The following is a 15,466-nucleotide window of genomic DNA, read 5'->3' as shown; positions in this document are numbered from 1 at the left end:
TAAAGGAAGAAAATATTTTTCCTACACCGGCAGAAGAAGCTACTGCTGTTTGAAAGGGAGATTATTACTCAACTGTCTCTGAATCCAAGTGCTTAAGTGACTTCCACCAGTTCACTGGTGTGACTTTAAAACCTCATCAGGAAACATATATTTCTTGAATGGTTCTTATTCCCACACTGGGTCTCTTTTACAGCCTGCTGCCATTATAGATTTTCTCTTCTAGTAAGAGAATGGTATGGTAGATCTCAAATCAATGAAGGCTACACTCAGAAAGACTTCCGGAATATGCTGTTCAAACAGTTTCACATTTGTTTCTACTGCCTGCCCCTCCCTTCTCACATTTATCTCCAGACTTCTTCTCCTTGTCCAGATCTTTTCTGCCCCCAATAATCTTCTATTAATTGAACTTTTTGAAACTTTGCACTTTTAGAGAGAGGTAAGGGATTGACTCTGTGCCCACAAATTTGCAGGGGGACAATAGGGTTGAAGTCTGTTATTTCTCACCACTATATACTATTTATTTAAAAACATTTTTGCTGTTACAAGCATGTTATCTCTGGGGACACAATCCACAGTTTGAGAACCGCAAAACTAAGCGCATCTGATGGTTTCTTCTAGACTGAGCACTCAGTCCCATTGGGTAGATAGATTATTTAGGTTAATCTTTCTATACAGAAGCCCCTGGAACCCCATAAAATTGGGTCCCTAATCCATGAACTATTGGAACTCATTTACAAAACTTTTCTTAAACGTTACATGAATATACTGTCTCATACTATAGGATTTATAATCCCTATTCCATGATGAGATATCTGAGCTATAACGTATCTTAATTAAAACTATCTGTAGATAGGTTTTTTCCTCAAAAAGCATTTTATCAAAAACATCTGATTTTTTTTTTTTTTTATTTTATTCTTTTTAAAAATCATTGATTTTTTTTATCCACCCTGATTCAAAATAAATGTTTCTGGGGGAAGTTCTATATTCTGACAGTATATGAGCAGATGCCCTTCTGTCTTCTTTGTACATCCTTACTTGTAGTATAATGTGATCCACAGAGAATTTGACTTCTATGCGGTCTTCCTTTTACCCATTTTTATCATCATTCCAAGTCCTGTAATGAGGAATATTTTGGGGGGGAGGGGGCTGGGTTGGGAAAATTAGGGGACATCATGGCAATAGCAGTGTCTTCCCCCTCCCTCCTGCCCTTTTTTTTAAAGCAACTGTTACAGCTGCCTGGACATCTGAGGTGCTGATCTAGCATAGCATTCCTGGCACCTGAACTCACCAAGTAACTACTTCTGCCAGGCATGTGTTTCCCCAGCTGCCAAAGACGTGCAAGGCCACTGTGATCTTTTCATCTTATGCCTCTTGTATGTAATATTTCATCTCCATGTTACAGGTTAGCAAACTCTGTGTGTATCTGGAACTGTTTGTTGATGCAGCATGTTATATTGTAATCACATGGCGTCCAATGCTTTCAGTTAACAGTTAAGGAGTCAACATTTTCATTATGAATCTCCTCAGTTGCTGTAAAATTTTTTTGCTTCAGGCTAAAACTTGGTGTACGTTCATCTGCCAATAGATTTAATATTTAAAAGTTTGGGATCTTTTGGTCCCTGTCTCTAGGCTTTTGAACTAGCATATTTGAACTCTTAGGCTGCATCCTGCAAATGAGCCATCTGTTAACATCTCCAGAATACCCAGGGATGCAGGGTTATCATACCAAATGTGTGTTGCAGCGCTAAGATCCCTGCTGGAGAAGGACAAGGAAGACAAAAGGAAGACTAGAAATGGTGCAACTGGCTTTTTTGGCCCTCTTATTCTTGGGAGGCTGTCGTATATGAAAAATCAGAAGTACAATTGTTAAAAACCAAGCCACATAAACCTTCAGAAAGCCAGAACATGAAGGTTGTGGTAAAACTAGTAAGCATGGGATGAATGTCTTTTGACTATATCACAGCTAGGCATTATAGCAGTGCACTGAGTGCAACTCCCAGGAACAATGGAAAGTGATGGTTGAGGCTGAATTCTTTGGATTTTTGTTGGTTGTCTTTTTTTTTTTTTTTTTTACATGGGATGGCGGGAGGTTTTTTTCTTGGTAGCAATTTATGAAAGACCCACACCTTTTCTCTTCCCCATAGAACTTAATTTAAATAATTCAGAGATGGGAAGGATGGTTTCAGCACTTTAGCTACAAACTGGGAATTGGAAGATGTGTGTTCTATTCCTGCTGTTGACATACTGAGTGATCTTGGGCAAGTCACTTACCTCTCTTTCTTTTTCCCTGTCTGTAAAATGGGAGATTTGCTTAACCCCACAGAGGGGGATATGAAATTTTGTTTGACTGTTTGCCTAGTGCTTTGAGATCTGAGGCAGACACTGCAAGTATAAAATGTTATATTAGGCGTTTCTAAGACTGTATCTGAGCTGAGAACAGGTGACTAAAGCCACCTGTTCTCTTTAAGGAGGTTCTGTTCCTGCTTCTTAAATTTCATCAGGACAGTACCATTTACTATGCTTAAAGGCTCCTCATCTGAATGCTGCTGGCTAAGAATAGTGAGTTGAAGTACACTTGACTAGAGAATAAACATGGTCTCTGCCCTTCAGTGTCATATTGCCCACTAGATACACCTATGCTCACGTGCATTTTCATATTCACAGCAAAGAAAGAGGACTCCTGCGAGGTGCTGGACCTGGCAGAGTACACCAAGAATCAGCCCTGGTGGCGCAAGCTCTTCGGGCGGGGCTCTGGCTCAAGTGCTGAAAAATACAATGTAGCAACTCAGCTGGTGATTGGAGGAGTCACTGGATGGTAAGGTGATATAATAAATCATGGTGGGGTGGTTGTGTTTTTTTTGTTTTGGTTTGTTTGGTCCCATTGGGAGGCATGGGGTTTCTTTAATGTATGAATGATAATGGAGTGCTAGTCATCAAAAGATTGTATCTGTTTGGTGAGATATCCCATGAAGCGTATGCATGTGGGTGGCAAATAGCATTTCAAAGGTGAAGGGAGATTAGACTGAGCTCTGTGTCTTCAGGCATATCTTGTTCAGTTGAGCTTTTCATAGAATTTAAGGCCAGAAGGGACCATTATAGGATCATAGAAATGTAGGTTTGGAAGGGACCTCAACAGGTCATCTAGTTCATCCCTCAGCACAGAAGCAGAACTAAGTAAACGTAGACGATCCACGACAGATGTTTGTCCAATGCTGCCAATGATGGGGATTCTATAACCTCCCTTGGAAGCCTGTTCCACAGCTTAACTATCCTTATAGTTAGACATTTTTTTCCTAAGTCTCCATTGCTGTAGATTAAGGCCATTACTACTTGTCCTACCTTCAGTGGACATGGAGAACAATTGATCAGTGTGCTCTTTATAACAGCCCTTAACACAGTGTTGCCAAAAATTTTCCTGTCGTGCCCCCCACTACCGGAATCTGTCCACGCTGTGCGCCCTCCCTCCCATTACTGCACAGTGCTGAAGACTGAACTGGAGCAGAACTGCGGCCAGTGGCGGAGCAGAGCTCCCTCCTTGCCCCACATGAGGGCTGGCCCAGGCCCTGCTGCCCGCCTTCTAAATGTTCCTTCACACCCCTGGCCCCTTCCCCATCTTCTTTTCTCAAGACTAAATGTGTACAGTCTTTTAACCTTTCCTTGTAGGTCTGGTTTTATAAACCTTTTAATCATTTTTGTCGCTGTCCTCTGGGTGCTCTCCAATTTGTCCATTTCTTTCTTAAAATGTGTGTTGCCAAGAACTGACCACAGTACTTCAGCTGAGGCCTCATCAGTGTTGATTAGAGCAGGGCAGTTACTTCCCGTGTCTTACATATGAAACTCCTCTTAATACAGAATTATGGTCATCCGGTCTGACCACCTGCATAATACAGGCCATAGAACTTCATGCAGTGATTCCTGTATCAAATCCAATATCTTGTGATTGAAGTAAAGTGTATAATTTTAGAAAGATATCCAGTCTTGATTTAAAGACTCTTTAAGTTATGGAGGATCCACCACATCCCCAGGTCAGCTGTTCCAATGGTTAATTATCTTTTGGGACAGATGCTTGTGAGTCTTCTAGGATGACCAAGACCTTGGGACTATGCACTGGGCCTATGCATTGTCTCTTGGGAGTCAGGCTACAGTATTTTCCCACAGAGCTTTCTTGTCTCATCTTCTGAGAAGAGTTGGACCTAAAGGGTTCAGTGTACTCAGAAGCAAACCTTTTGCTGCTGAGACGAAGAATTGGCTTGCTAGTGGTTTGTGACTCTGAGGCCACTTCTAGATCTTCCTGTTGGAATATTCCACTATCCACAGTGCCACTTGGGTGTGCTCTCTTCTAATTAAGATAAGAACAGATTTAAAAATTTTATTAAGATGTTTTTAAAAGAAAATGAACGGTAGAGTTTAAGCGTAGAAGTTTCTGGTTATCAGAGAATAACATACAGATTATCAAGGGGTGCGAAGTTCGGTTTAAGATCAGATGGCATAAGGAATACATAATCTGCAATAGCCCCGATTGGGGGTAAAAGGTTAACGAGTCAAAGTACAGACATTGAGATATGAGCATATGTTGTTCATATAATGGCTATGTTCAGGTGTGGAGTATAATGAGTGGATATGATGATGATAAATCAGGAAGTACAATCAGGACTGCTTTTCTAGCACATTCTTGCTTTTTGCCATAGTTCTCCCCCATTCTACTCCAAAGATAAGCCACTTAAAGCATAAGATGTACCCCTACAATATGTATCTATTCGCAGTATGAGCCTGTAACTTCTATCTTGTGCCCTGGCCGTTTGCACCTGATTGCAAGAGGATTGCTCTGCTGTTTTATAACCTGAATAGTGAATCTGTATCACCTGAAATAATACTTGATGTGGGTGATGTCAGACAATATTATATATAGGGCCCTACCAATTTCACTGTTGTGAAAAACATGTCCCAGACTGTGAAATAAGCCCTTCCTCGTGAAATCTGAATTCCCCCATGCTGCTGGAAGTGCCCCAGCTGAAGGGGCTCCTAGCTGGAAGCCCGGCTGGGGAGGGACAGGACTTGTCCTTCCCCTGCACTGCCTCTCTTGGGGGGGGGGGGGAGAATCAGACCTACCTCTGGGTGCCTCCCCCTGCTGCAGGAAGCTCTGGGGCTCAGCTCTGGCTGTGAAATTGATCAAAATGGACCGTGAATTTGGTAGGGCCCTAATTACACATCTCCTTACTGCTTAACCAAATAGTGAGAGCTGGGTTCATGTATGTCTTGATAGCAGGGATGCTCATGTGAGTAGAGAGGAAAAATTCCACCACACCAGGTGGAGGCATAAAGGGACACAGTCCAAATAGTCTTGAGTAGATGAAGGTCTAGACTATCAGTCTTCAAACTTTTATCTTTACAAACCATCTTCTCCATTTTTGAGAAACTAAAACAACTGCCCTGGAATGTGCAGGATCTGTTTCACATGCTATGCACTCTACTCCAGAAGCAGCCAGAAAAAATACCAGTCCAGTTACAATTTTATTCTCTCAGCCGAGAGCATGTTATCCAAGATTCTTTGTCAGAAATGGCCATCAAAAAAATCCCATGTTAATGTCATTTGAAAACTTGGCAGAAAATCAGTGGTAAAGGGATAAAAATCTATAGATGGAGTGAGGATATGCATGTGAAAATGTAAAGGGACTCAGTTTTACAGTCTATTGTGAGGTCCCACGGAGCTGGCTGCTTTGCCCTTCCTTTCCCTAGTCCCAAATTGGCTCTCCTCTTTGTTCATCTGTCTCCCTTGGCAGGGCGGCAGGTTTGTATAATTTTTGGTGGTGCCCAGAATGTCTCTCTCTTCCCTTCCCCCCCTGCCCACCTTGTAAGCCGATATATATTTAATTAAATAATGTAAAAATGGACTGGAAACGGTAAGTGTTTAACAGTTTCCCTTTTGCACAATATCTATTGTAAGAAAAAAATATTTAACCAAGAATATCAGTTATTAATACTCTTTTGAATACAGAAACAACCAATCACTCTTTGATCAATAACCCTTAAAAGCAAATACTTTCTAACATTAAAACAAATATAGCCCTTTCTTTTGTAATGTTCTTTTGCGATGATCAAGAATTTGTTGCTGGGATAAAATGAAGCCACAACGCGCCAGCGCCACAAGATTACAAGGGCCAATTAAAAGTGGAAAGTCAGAAGCAGCACTCGCCTGCTTCAATATATTATATTTTGTTGTACTTGTTGTGATGAAGTGGGAATGTTCTTAATGTTTTCTCTGAATAATGTGTGTGTCATAACTATAAAGGGAAGGGTAACAGCCCTCCTGTGTACAATACTATAAAATCCCTCCTGGCCAGAGACTCCAAAATCCTTTTACCTATAAAGGGTTAAGAAGCTCAGATAACCTGGCTGACACCTGACCCAAAGGACCAATAAGGGGACAAGATACTTTCAAATCTTGGTGGGGGGGAAGGCTTTTGTTTGTGCTCTTTGTTTTGGGGTTTGTTCGCTCTTGGGACTCAGAGGGACCAGACATCAATCCAGGCTCTCCAAATCTTTCTGAACAAGTCTCATATTTCCAACTTGTAAGTAAACAGCCAGGCAAGGCGTGTTAGTTTTTATCTTGGTTTTCTCAACTTGTAAATGCACCTTTTTGCTAGAGTGTTTATCTCTGTTTGCTGTAACTTTGAACCTAAGGCTAGAGGGGATTCCTCTGGGCTCTTTAAGTTTGATTACCCTGTAAAGTTAGTTTCCATCCTGATTTTACAGAGATGATTTTTACCTTTTTCTTTAATTAAAAGCCTTCTTTTTAAGAACCTGATTGATTGATTTTTCCTTGTTTTTAGATCCAAGGGGGTTAGATCTTGATCCACCAGGAGTTGGTGGGAGGTAGGAGGGGGATGGTTAATTTCTCCTTGTTTTAAGATCCAAGGGGTTTGGATCTGTATTCACCAGGGAATTGGTGAAGAGTCTCTCAAGGCTACCCAGGGAAGGGAATTAGCACATTTGGGAGTAGTGGCAGCGGACCAGATCTAAGCTGGTAGTTAAGCTTAGAAGTTTTCATGCAGGCCTCCACATTTGTACCCTAAAGTTCAGAGTGGGGAAGCAGCCTTGACAGTGTGGGTGCCTCAGTTTCCCCTGCAAGATGCCAACTGAAGGTGTTGGAGAACAAAGAGATCAGGTGGCCTCCTTTCCCGGAAGAGAGACAAAGGCCAGAGGGGGGACTGGAGAAATGGATAGGGGAAACTGAGGCACCCACACAGTATTTGTAGAAAACATTAAGAACATTCCCATTTTGTAACACCTGTATACAACCAATTATATACTTTAAAGGGTGTAAAATAATCAAGTATTGTGCTAAACACGATCATAACCCAAACTGATGGCCAGATTTAAGTTGTGTGTGTTTTTCCCCTCAGGTGAGGGCTCTGGGGTGGGGCTGAGGGGTTCACAGTGCAGGAGGGGGCTCAGGGCTGTGGCTCAAGTTTGGGGTGCTGGGGGTGCAGGCTTGGGTGGAGTGGGGCCAGGGATGAAGACCTTGGGGTGCAGACAGGCTGCTCCAGGGCTAGGGCCAAAGAGGAGTCCCTCTTCCCATCTGCAGCAGCAAGTTCCAGGGGAGGGGCCCCTTGTCCACCCCCCACCCCCCCCCAGCACACTCACTCTGCATCACTGTTACTGAACATGCTCCTAGGGCCCCTCTCAGGTCCAGGAAGCCCCCTCGCCTCCCCTATGGTGGGTACCGGGGCGGCAGGCTGCCATCACGTGTGGCCTCCCCTGCTGCTGCCCCTCACCCTAGCCTCACTGGGGGTGGGGGATGGGGCTGCCCCTTGCCCAGCATGTGGCAGGAGTGGTGGCTGCGGAGGGGGCAAGGTGTCACAAAATTCACCCAAGCCCTGCTGCTCAGGTCCAGGAAGTCCATCCCCTGTCTCCCCTGTGGTGGGTGGGTGCTATGGGGGAGAGGACTGCCATCACATGTGGCTTCCTTCTTTCCCTGCTGCAGCCTGCTGCCCCTCACCGTAGCCTCACGGGATAGGGCTGCCCCTTGCCCAGGGCGGGGCAGGAGTGGTGGCTGCTGGGGGGATGGGGGTGGATCACAGGGTCAAACACTTATGGAAGCCCCAGCAGCTGCTCAGGTGAGTGAGGTCCACTCCAGCTGTCTCCCACCGGAAGCCCCCTTGGTGTCTCCTCCTGGTGGGTGCCGGGGGAGGGGAGGGCTGCCAAGCATGTGAGTGCCTCCTCCCTCTCCTGAGGTGGAGTAGCAGCGCAGGCAGCCGAGGGAGAGCCATGCCCTGCTTTCAGTCAGGCATGGACGCTCCGGGGGGTGCGGGGGCCCCACTCCAAACATTGGGGGTGCGGGGGCCCGGGCACCTCAGGCCCATACAACTCTCTGCCCCTGTTCCTTGGTTAGTGAGGCTGTTTCTGGAGTCTGAGTGGTGTGTGTGGAAGGATGGAGTATTTACAGAAAGCCAAAGTGTGGGTGTGGTATTTGGTTGAACTCACTTTCTGGCCTGTCCCTCTTTGATTGTAGGTGTACTGGCTTCATCTTTCAGAAGGTTGGAAAGCTGGCAGCAACAGCAGTGGGTGGTGGCTTTTTCCTACTTCAGGTGCGTATGGTTAATCTAGGCTTTGTGAAAACTGCCCCTGGGGGTAGTTCTGAGCTGCATAGAGAGGTAGGCTGGTCCAGTGGTTAGGGTGCTAGCCTGGGTATCAGGAGACCTACGTTCCATTTCCTGCTCTGCTAGAGATTTCCTGTGTGACTGTGGGCAAGTCACTTCAGATATGTTTGTTCTGTAGTCCAGGTCTGCAGCTCGGACAGACATACCTGCACTAGCATTGCTAAAAATAGCAGTGTAGATGTGGTGGCAAAGGCTTTGCCACTGCATCTACAGTGCTGTTTTTAGCTGTGCTTGTGGCTAGAGCTAATGTGGGTATGTCTGCCCAACCTGCCATCACACCTGGGATTGCAGTATAGACTGTACTTTTCTGGGCCTCAGGTCGCTCTCTGTGAAATAGGGATAATAGCCCTGCCCTGCCTCTGAAGTGCTGCGAGGGTAAATACATTGCAAATTGTGAGGTGTTCATATACTATGGTAGTGGAGTTGCATAAGTACCTTTATGCAAGCATGCTGCATCACCTTGAGTGTGGCTTCTTCGCTTTTAATAGCTGCAACTGAGTCAGATTTGCATTGCTCTGAAGCTGCTGATTTTTTTGAAGTTAAGGCCTGCTTTCAAATCCAAGATGGGGGCCTCTTCTTCTCTGAACTGGCAGCACAGCAGAAACTGTGTCCTCTGGACTGAGCATTGGAGGGAAGCCATGTGCTCAATAGCGACTATTGGCCAAGGCAAGGGGCAGCACTGAACTTCACAGGGCACTGTCCATGTCTGCGCAGCCAGGCTGAGTTTGGCTTTAATGTAAGGCCTCAGAGGGCACCACCCTCCACAGAGTCTGGTTAGGGACAAGAAGCCCCCTGTTAATGTATTCTTTGGGGGCAGTGCAGCAGTGGAAAATACTCATTTTCTCAACTATATTTTTCCTTGGCTTTAAAAACCCTACCCTCCTGGAGCAGGGCAGAGTGTCCTGTACTGGCTTGCTGGGCCATGAGGGCAGGAAACTGAAATCTAGATTTCACTGTTCTATGTGAGACAGAATGCAACCACTAGACCCTACTCAGTGATCCCCTTCTTTGTTTGTTCCAGCACTTAAATCGTGTATAACTGCTTCCCCTCACCCCGCTAGATCTCCTTGTCCCTTTAAAGGTGGATGTCTCTTTAAAGCATTGTTCAGGCAGTGTTCCACTGTTGGCCCACCATGACAAGACAAAATACTTATATGGAGACAACCTATTAATAAACCATGCCCTCCCATAGCAGCAGGAGATCTGGAATGTGACAGCTGCGTGTAGGCTTTGAATGATACCAGTATAACAAGCTTGGGGGTGAGTAAATGCAGTTGGTGCCAGCTCTGTATTGCAAAGCAGAGAGGCTGACGTAGGTTAATGTTAGACAATATGTAAAAATCTCTGCATATGAACTTCCATTGGAGGATCCTACAGATAGAGGTAAGCAGAGGGGTCCTGTATAACTGAACTACTTCTCCATGCCTCTAGCCTGTTTATATTCCCTTTCCATTAATTTAGTTAGTAGAATAGTTCTCTTACTAACCAAGATGAGATGGTACCTTTTAGAGTTGTTGAGTGAGTTATTTGGGTTAGCAATGGGGCAGGAGGGAAAGGAAGGTCTTGCTAGCTATGGGTTGTGCAGGATTCACTTCATGTTTCTTACCACCACTCAAATGTAGATTGCGAACCACACGGGATACATCAAAGTGGACTGGAAGCTAGTAGAGCAGGACGTGAGCAAAGCCAAGGAGCAGCTGAAATATCACAGCAGTGGCAGCAAACTGTCCCCAGAAGTTAAAAGCAGAGTTGATGAGGTGAGAGCACTTCTCCTTCTCAGATTTTTGCCTGGATGTATCCAGATGCTGGAGACAAGGGTTGGGAACTACTTCCCAACTGAGGCTCTTTAAGGGTAACCACACAGTAGCAAGACAGGGTAGTGGGCAAATCTGCTAGATGTCCTGTGAGATCATGAAGATGGCTTCCAGATGGTGTTTCACCATACAGTGCCCTGTGGAAAATCTCCTGGAATCCAAAGAAGGACCCCTCAGAGCAATTAGGACAGCTAAGCAGATAGTACAGCATAAGAATGCATCAGTCACTCTAGACTCCCTCTACACTCTGGATCAATGTGTGCAGGGGGCATTTGTCCCCTTGCCTCCTGTCTTCCAGATCCTTGACTGCTAATGGTGGTACAGCTATAAAGCCCCTAATGCACATTCAGCTGCTGGTCAGAATGTCTGCAGCACATTGTGCCATAGTGTGCAAGCAGTGAATGAAGTAGGGAGGGCCATGTCTTTGCCTCCCCTCCTGTGGAAGGGGAGCGGAATAGTACTAGTTCCCCTGCCATTAATTTTGGTCATTAGTTGAACTAGGTAGGGATAGCAGCGAGCTGGGTGCAGTGGGTGGGAGGGCTCAGTGCTCATCTGACCTGAGTGACTGGTTCTAGTGTGTTTTGACTGTCCTCTCCCTCTTGCCCAGGTGATAACATTTGTGAAGAAGAACGTTATCCTGACTGGAGGGTTTGCTGGGGGATTCCTGCTTGGAATGTCTTCATAGAAACTACACAGAACTGACAACTCTGTCCCTTCTCACCCCTTCCCACTTGATAAACAGTGGGTTGTGCTGACAGACTCTGCTTCCTCGGGTCCTCCTACTCCTCCTGGGTTCAAGCCCCCCACTTCCTGCAACACTGCCGCTAACTTTCCTCCCTTTCCTTTACCTGATTTCTGTTGGTGCTGGAATCAATCTAGAGAATTGTGACCCTCAGCGTCTGTTTGTCGATCTGACTCCCTATCCCACTCAAAATGCCTCTCTGCAGTTTTCAGGGTCAGTTGGAACCCCATGAACAGCCTGCAAGAGAGAGATCTGAGACAGGCCCACTGCTGTGCTGCACAAGACTGACCGATATAAGCTCTCTTCTTCCAGTGCACACAAGGTTCGTCAAGTTCTGTGTGCTCCTAGTTATCTTGTATTCTCTCTTCTCCGGTAATAGGAAAGCCCATACTTTCTCCAGGAAAATGGTATTTTCATGGCTATCCGTGGATGGAGGCAGAATTGTCAGAGGCGGTCTTAGAACATGCTCAGAAATGGACTGTTTGGAGAAACAACTAATTCCGCAGTGGGTGGTGGCAGAGTGAGTACATGGCAGAAATACTATTGGAGATCTGTTCTTCTGCCTTCACTCCTCCCTAGACTCTTGCCATTATGTTTCACACAGATGATCACTTATCTGTGGTATTTATATATCCCCTTAATGGAATTGCAGCATTGGCACTGCCAATAGAAATTGTGAGTGGTGCATGTCACTATCCCAGATCCTTTCTTGTCATAGGTTTTGAAAGTCATTGGGCATCCCACCATTGAGAAGATATTCTCCTCTCTCACTCTCTAGCTGGTGTCTCAGCGAATGAACTTTAAAATGCACTGAGGCTGTATGTCTGGCAGAAAGTCTGCCTGAAATGTCTGTGCATATGACTGAAACCTGCACTACCAGCCCATCCAGTCCGGCATGCATTTCCATAGTGACAATAACTGTAATTTATCCCTGGCGTCATATCAGCATTTCTGACACTAAAACCTTTTTCTCTGGCTAGTATGGAATTGCAGCTACCTGTAGGTATCTGGTGCACATGGGGCAGGCTTTCTGGAAAGTAGTGCCCTGGGCAGATGAAAGTGGGTGGGATTCTTCTCTGTATAATACAGCCTGGGATATGATGTCCTGGAGCAGGATTCCAGTTTGAGTGCAGACAACAACTGTTCGGGATTCACACTCTGACTAGGATTGCTTTGAATCCAGAAGGCCATTTCTGTCCCTTTGCAGAGCAGATTCCATCCGCCCTCAGCGAAAGGCTGAATCTTCCAGGCAGTCCCCCATCCAGCTGCACCTTAAAATCCCTGGTGATTACCTTCCTGCCTGTTATATGTGCCTTTACTGAGCAGTAGGTGACATATGCTCTTATAGTCATGAGATCCTGTGTTTAAATAGCTACTGGGCATGTGAGGGGAGCCAGTCCCATACATTCCTTCTCCAAACAGAGACTGGCACTTCAGTGCCATAGACAAAGGAGCAGGTATCCCAGAACCGCTCCATCTGCCTGCCCCTTCCTGTAAAAAATGATAGCATTCTTACCATCTTATCTCTTTGGAAGCTGGACAGTGGGTCATGGGAAATGCAAGAGCACTCTCTATGCTGCTGTCAGTCTGGGTTAACTCTCCCCCTTCCTCCTCTCCATTGGCTTCTCCCATTCATGCAAAAACAAGCATCTGTGTCCAGTTCTTTCAGTTTGTTTAATTCCTGCACCTGCAGACCCATCACTGGGCTATAACATGGAGATGGGTTCTGCTAGGCTTGGAAAGGCAGGTTAACTGTTACTCAGTCCTGAGCATCTCTAGCCTTCAAGAAAAATGTAAAAATAACAGAGATCCGTTCAGTATTGCCTAGTACTGGGCTTTGCTTATCTCCCTGCTCAGATGTAGTTTGAAAAGGAAGGAGGTCTAGCTGGTGATAAGCACATTCTTGTTGAAAGTTGGTTCCGTTCCCCCTCTGAAATCATGTCCTAGAATTGTGTTGAACTCCAGGAGCTCGTTGTGTGCATGGCTGGACGCTGTTCAGAATATACTGTCCATGGCACAAGGATGCACTTTATCTATTATGCTGCAGTAATTCCATGTTTACAGTGTTTAGTGGCTTGACCTGACTGGAAGCAAGGGATGTACCCAAAAGAATGCCAGGAGCCCTGAATACTGTCCTGTTAGAGCTGTGGCAGCTTGGCAACTGCAGCTGTTTTCAGGAGAGCCCCTGACATTTAATCTGTGCTAACTTTATTTTGCCTTGTCTGTCCCCTATCATATACAGAGTTTAGAAAGTCAGTCACATCACTTCAGCTTTTCTTTTCTTCCTGATCCTATAGTAGAATATGCCTTTAGATGGTCAGAATCTTTGCTGTCTTGCATTCTCTGGCTGTCTACAGCAGGGCAGGAGAAATTGGGCTTATAGCATGTCAAATGCTACAAGAATTGTGCAGTGATGTAGGTGCACGATAACTTGGTTAGGGAGTGGGGCTGCTAGCTGCTGTGTAGGAAGAAATTCTGTACAGCAGAATGATCTTGATGAATTTATAAAAACATCTTGCTGGAACTCTCCTGTTCAAATAGGAAAATAGTGTACCTACACCTCTGCCTGGTGTACTAGCTAACAAAGCTTTTTATTCAGACTTTACTCTTCCAGCCTCCCTCCAAAGACAATGCTGAGTGGAAATGACCCTCCCCCTTTTCCCTTGGGAGTGACAGTTTTGGGATAACAGTTATAACTCGACCAAAACATTTGGCCTGGTACCTCTCTCTCTCATTAGCCTGATAATCTGCTGGAAATTTAGCGGTGAGTTCTGCTCATGTGGGTATAAAAACTGGCCACAGTCTCTTGACTTCAGTGTTCTCCTTTCCAGCTGCCATTATATTCCTCTTCATGCATGGAGAGACTGCTGTGTATGCAAAGGCACTGCTGGTGCTATGTTGCTGTAGCCTTAGAAGCAAGCAACTTGCCACCAGACCTCAGGGCTGTTCCTACAACTTCCTGCTAACCGATGTCAGTTAATGAGCCCAAATTCTGGGCATAAGGCTCATTAGTCTAATGAGGAATATATTGGGAGCCCACTCTGAGGCATTTAGAAATAGCTATTGTTTGTCTAGACTATTATAAATTGGTGCCATGGAGCTAAGCAACTGCAAGAAAGAGCTAAAACTTAACTTCTCAAAGCTGTTGCTGGAAGAGAGATCAAACAAACAGTTTAAGTACAGCCACAGTAGTTTCTGATCTGAAGACGTGGAGGGAGAGAGGAAAAGCATGGGGCATCCCTGTGTTATTACCATGGAAAGTGTAACACTGCCAAACTGGAGCTTCCTTGGTACTTCTCATGAAGTTCTGTAAGCAGCTAAGATAGTTTGTCCTGGCAAACGTGATTTTTGTATATAGAATGGAAATCGCATACAATTTTTGATCATGTCATGGGTGCCAAGATGAAATCTTAATCCCCCTTCTGTTTTGTTTCAACAATCTCTAGCACCCATACCAGGAAGTTGTGGTTTAAAAATAAGTAGACTTTTAAGATATTTTTGTACATTGTATGTAGATGCTTGTTGAAGTGGTATCTTATTAAACTGTTGCTCTAATCACTTATCTTTCGGGGGTCTGTTTTGGGAACAGGCATCACTTCTGCCACTCCCTGCACTGCAAACACTCTGTTCATAGTAGCCTAGAGAAGGCAGGAGCAGTATCCAGTACTGTAACTGAAGGAGCAGTTGCTGTAATTCTGGGGGAGACACAACTGGGACTAAAGCCAAGATCATCAGATATTTAGGGGCCTACCTCCTGTTGAAATCAATGAATTAAGCTCCTAAATACCTGTGGGGAACTGGGCGTTTTCCTCAGCTATGCACTCCATGTAACCGTACTTCAGTCAGACCTTGCATAGGATACTAGCCTATTGTGCAGGTGCCAGTCACAAGGCAGATTTGTGGGAGAGCTGGGCCCTACCTGAGTGCTTTTAATTCACATTGGCTGCTAAGCTCTAATAAGCTGCCTTTTGTGTAGCCAAGCTGAGAGTCTTATGTGAGCATGTTGGTGGCAGTCATGTGAATTCATGCATTTCTCGGGGGCTGGGTAAATGTGGATCTCTAAGATAATCATTCCCTTAGATAACCCTGGCTTATCTATGTTAGTGTTGATCCTTTCCCCAATGAGGCAGTTGGTGCAATCTCATTCAGCATGTGCCTGAGGGGTCTTGGATTTCCCTAACTATTTTACCCTCTAGGGTAAGAAATCAATGACACCTCTGCAAGCTCATGCTGTAAGCGCCTCCCTACTA

At 45.2% G+C, this 15,466-nt stretch overlaps 1 protein-coding gene across 2 annotated transcripts in view; it reads left to right on the top strand.

Moving 5' to 3' along the window:
* Positions 1–15,466, top strand: part of FUNDC2 (FUN14 domain containing 2) — a 21,361-nt gene extending 5,895 nt beyond the window's left edge. For both annotated transcript variants that reach the window (XM_034781471.1, XM_034781472.1), the window contains exons 2-5: positions 2,665–2,815; positions 8,513–8,588; positions 10,283–10,417; positions 11,082–15,466. In XM_034781471.1, the coding sequence (XP_034637362.1) occupies positions 2,665–2,815; positions 8,513–8,588; positions 10,283–10,417; positions 11,082–11,159 (440 nt within the window). In that variant the 3' untranslated portion in view covers positions 11,160–15,466. The remainder of the gene's footprint in view (positions 1–2,664; positions 2,816–8,512; positions 8,589–10,282; positions 10,418–11,081) is intronic.

This window comes from Trachemys scripta, chromosome 9 (assembly GCF_013100865.1).
Source record: "Trachemys scripta elegans isolate TJP31775 chromosome 9, CAS_Tse_1.0, whole genome shotgun sequence".
Taxonomy (NCBI): domain Eukaryota; kingdom Metazoa; phylum Chordata; order Testudines; family Emydidae; genus Trachemys; species Trachemys scripta.
Note: the sequence above shows the minus strand (reverse complement) of the source record. Positions and strands in the feature narration are given on the sequence as shown.